Source organism: Lytechinus variegatus, chromosome 12 (genome assembly GCF_018143015.1).
Source record: "Lytechinus variegatus isolate NC3 chromosome 12, Lvar_3.0, whole genome shotgun sequence".
In the NCBI taxonomy this organism is placed as follows: Eukaryota; Metazoa; Echinodermata; class Echinoidea; order Temnopleuroida; family Toxopneustidae; genus Lytechinus; species Lytechinus variegatus.
Window position 1 is genome coordinate 23,987,104 of NC_054751.1, and position 4,821 is coordinate 23,991,924.

A 4,821-nucleotide genomic window follows, 5' to 3' on the forward strand; every position below is an offset into this window, starting at 1 on the left:
AAGTTTATTGATTGAAGTCGTATATCTGCACAATAATACAGAACCTTATATACGGTGAATTCATAGACATAATAGACAAGAGTATGGAGTGAGCAGACATCTATTCCCGGGGAGGAAAAGTTATGCTTGGGGTTATTAGTAACAAACTTACGAAAATACAAACTTCTCGGGTTTGAGATATGTGGATATAACTCACTGGGAAATTTTGTACAGGAGAAAAGTTTGCAAAACACAATGGAATCCTGTAAAAATCTAGAGAAATCTTCAGGATCTTCAATGATGTTCTTCTTGATGATATTGACGTATGGCGTCATGACTGTGAACGGCTGGGGAGCGGTAAGGTTTTAGACAGGATAGAATCTGATTCCACGTTGCTTCATTCAAGAATTTTTAGACAATTGTATGTCCAATATATTTGATTTGATCTCATTTCAGTGCTTAGCTCTAATATTCTCTGTAAACAAAAACTGAGTTATTCGACACAGATTCTAAAGGATGTATTCGAATGTAAAATATTCTACTACATGTATAATATACCCTATACTTTTGGCTTTATCTTTCAGAATAATGGAAAATATAGAATATAATTTATTAAATTGAAAGTCTGTTTAATGAGGCAAATGAAAATGAAAGTAAAATGAGCTATTCAAGTTTTCTTATAAATCGTATAACCATGAACCCCTTTGTGATTAATGACTTAAAAACTCAAATCTTTTACCACTTGATCCTCTTGGAATGTACATTATTTTGTGTAAACTTCATACATTTTAAGCATTTTGTTGATCCCATATTGAAGAAATATATGTTTATAAAAATCGTCTCCAAATACTTTAATCCAATTCAATCTAGTTCAATCTAAATTTTATTAAAGCATGAGTCGTAGCCCAACGACTGTATTGGTCATGTATGAACTAATAAATCGACTCATAAAACATAAAAACTATCTACATTAGATACTGGAGTAAGAATATGCAATTAACGAAATAAAATCACTAAAGAAGCAGCAATGAATTATATATGAAAATCAGAATAAAGGAGGGGTCGAAATTGAAAAATAGAAATAATGATCAGACGTCCTACAAAGCTTAGCAAGGATCAAAGAACCATTTACTAATATTGATCGCATTGACTATAATGTACGATCAATCGTAAATATTCAGCGTATGATTAATCACTAATCTTTGTGTACGGGACCCAGATTATGAAAGTCACAAAAAAGTTTGGAAAAGCTTTAACAATATATGGATATTAAGCACTGTAAGATAGAAGTGTTTTTTCCTTATTTAAGCTTGATAATGCAAGTACTTACGATATTGCTTTACAAAGTCTATAGGGCTCATAAACTTGCCTCGTATTGATAGGCGTCTCTATAATTTGTATTCCAGACATGTTCTCAGGGACCACCGGGACCACCTGGGCCTCCAGGACCATCAGGACCTGCAGGTAGTCCAGGCGATGGGGAACTCCTTGAATATAACAATTGGAAACAGTGTGCCTGGTACTCTGGCAACGGAAATGATTATGACACTATTTACGTGAGTAGAATCGTTAGAGCGCTCTATAGGTGATTATGAAGGTGGAAACTTATACCCTTTTCATAAACCTATCCTCCAATTAGCCGCCTAAGAGTAATGCGTATAATTCAATAAAAATTGCGTTCATAAACTCCGAAAATAAGCCGCATTATTTTTACGAGCGCCCGTCCTGAAAAAGGCGGATAATCGCCATGACAACTGGACACGCCCCCTCCGATGCGGTTGTGTTGGAAAAGGGTGACCTTGTGACCGCACCATGGCAATTATCCGCATTATTTGGAAATGCGTTCATAAACTCAAAATCTTGTCCCGATGCTGCTATTATGCGGATAATAGCAGCATCAGAGTAATGCGGATAACTCTTGTCCTCCTCCAATTTTACGACCAAATTATGCTGCTATTAGCCGCCTAATTCATTTTAATGGGGTTTATGAAAGGGGTATTAGAGTAGTAGTAGTAGTAGTAGTAGTAGTAGTGGCAGTGGTAGTAGTAGTAGTAGTGGTATAGTGGTAGTAGTAGTAGTAGTATAGTAGAAGTAGCAGTCGTAGTAGAAGTAGTAGTAGTAGTAGTAGTAATAGTAGTAGTAGTAGTCATGGTAGTGGTAGTAGTAATAGTAGTAGTAGTAGGAGTAGTAGTGGTAGTAGTAGTAGTAGTAGTAGTAGTAGAAGTAGCAGTAGTAGTGGTAGAAGTAGTAGTATTAACCATCTGATACTGCAAGGAATTTAGGAGTTTCTTTTGAAAGAAACCTCAAATCCAAGTCATTATCTCCTCTATAACTTCGGTGCATTCGCAAATACTTTGATCAAGAAAGTATCAAACTGGTGGCACATGCTCTTATTACAAGTAAGCTTGACTACTCTTCTAAGAAAACTCCACTGGTTGCCTGTACGTCAAAGAATTTCATTCAAAATTCTGTTAATTGTATATAAATCATTAATGGGTCAAGCCCCACATTACATTACAGAATTACTCAAACTTAAAACCCAATCACACAGTCGAAGCCTGCGAAGTTCCACAGATACATTATTGTTTCAGATCCCATTTCACAAAACAAAAGTCACACTTGGTGATCTTGCATTTGCACTTGCTGCCCCCAAACTATGGAATAGCATGCCATTTGATGTAAGAAGCTCTCCATCCTTGGCTCTCTTCAAATCAAAATTAAAAACACATTTCTTTTTTTTTATTTAAGAAAATATGCGGTGTAGACATAAGTAAAAAGAGCTATGAACAAGCGCAGCTGAATATATCCATATAAAAGCTGCGCTATATAAATTAATGCTTATTATTATTATTATTAGTAGTAGTAGTAGTAGTAGTAGTATTAGTAATAGTAGTAGTAGTAGTAGTAGTAGTAGTAGTAGAAGTAGTAGCAGCAGCAGCAGCAACAGTAGCAGCAGTAGTGGGAGTAGCAGTAATAATCTGGTAGCAAAAGTAGTAGCAGTAGTTTAAATAGCAGGAAAAATATTAATTATAATCATTATTATCATTATTGCTATATATTATCATCATCATAATAATAATCATCATTACGAGTAGTAGTAGTAGTAGTAGTGGTAGAATAAACCTCCCAGTCACATCTAATCATGGACCCCTTATAAAATAGGCACGTAAAGCCAAATATTAAAATATATATTCAAAGTTTAAACAACCGATATTCATGCTGTGTTTTCATCTAAATAAAAGAAATGGAAGCCTATGAAGGAATATGATGCCAGATTTCAATGATACCTAATACGGATATTCAAATATAATTGATAAAGACAAGTGATAAAATGTAATAACATTCTTTCTTGATTTCGGTGTGGTATCACTTGCAGACCTGTACTTTTACAAAGAGACACAGTGACTCTGCTCTCTGGGTCTACTATGGGGGCAACCTTCGTCTTTATGGATGTAGTGGCTGCTGTAAAAGATGGTATTTTACTTTCAATGATAATGAATGTTCACCTACACCTATTGATGGTATAGTCTACCAAGCCAATACATACTACATGAACCTGCACAGGCACAGAAGTATTTCAGGTAAAAGTAAAACCAGTAACTGGGGTACAAATGTTGCCATGGGGTCATTGCCCCGCCCCTAAACACTTGAAAAAACTTGAAAACTTTGAAAAAGAAGATTTAAAAAACGAAAATGAAAGGGCAAAGGGTTAAATATGAGATTTTGTATATTATGTTGAATCCTGTCACAAGATTAGGTTTTCGCTCCATCGCGCCTATTTCAAAACAAAAAATCACCGCACGTAATGCTCTACTATCTATTTTTTATATGCCATCAAAAACATTCATAGGTTCATAGGTTAGTTTCTTCTGTGAATCACATGGTCAAGGATTCGAATCCTGACGCAAAACTTGTTTCCTTTTTATAATCATGACATTAATCTAATTAATCTGGATGGGTGAATGTATTCCCGACAATAATATATTCTTTATGGGTGTTGGTATAATTATGGAAAGGATATTTGTCGTATCTGATGTGTTGCAAGTAGGCACTTAGCGTTTACACACAAAAAAACTACACGAAAAAACACGATTATATCATAAATGACATCGATTATGGTAACGCTTTTGTCTTTATACATGTATGTACTCAGGATACTGTCACACGGTTGGAGCTGGATCGGTAAATGTTAAATTTTTGGTAGGAGACTGCCCGGGATTTGGGAACTACGATGCATCCACAGGATGGAACAGTGCATCACGAATCATCATCAAGGAGGTCCCTAAATCATCATATGGATACTAGCTTGATCGAAACATTCGAAACAATTGAGCATAAACAGCCTAATCAAGATGACGTACCTAAATTCAAGGAACATCAGTCTCAGGCATGATTTCTGGCAGATATTTTGACGCATCTCTTACACTCTAGCTTGAGGAGGTCCCAAAATTGATTGTTTTTTTTTTTGCTTGGACCGGAGAAATCTATGAAATAAAAACTGAATTAAAAAAAAATTAAAAGGGGTCCTAGTGATGATTGATAAAATTACCGAAATTTGCAGTAGACATGGTAACAAATGGAGTTATTCCGTTCTTTTTATGTAACAACATGCAATGTGAAATGAGAGGGGTGGTTAATGAAAGTCTTAATAATTTTTATCAGAAATACTTATGTGAGTGTTAAAAACTATGTCATTGCACTTGCCCTGAACATTTATTTCTTCCCATATAAAACATTAGATGGGTTGATGATGTCACACACCCACCGTTCCCTTTTCTTATGCTATTACATGAAATCATAATTATCTCATATGACATGTCTCCCTTATATTAAAATGCGTTA

General features: G+C 35.1%; 1 protein-coding gene across 1 annotated transcript; it reads left to right on the forward strand.

The window, feature by feature from the left end:
• The first annotated feature begins 40 nt into the window (after positions 1 to 40).
• Positions 41 to 4,593, forward strand: LOC121425577 (collagen triple helix repeat-containing protein 1-like). Its single transcript, XM_041621669.1, has 4 exons — positions 41 to 336; positions 1,386 to 1,535; positions 3,356 to 3,560; positions 4,133 to 4,593. The coding sequence occupies exons 1-4, from the start codon at positions 235 to 237 to the stop codon at positions 4,282 to 4,284; spliced, it is 609 nt and encodes a 202-aa protein (XP_041477603.1). The 5' UTR covers positions 41 to 234; the 3' UTR covers positions 4,285 to 4,593.
• The last annotated feature ends 228 nt before the right edge of the window (positions 4,594 to 4,821 follow it).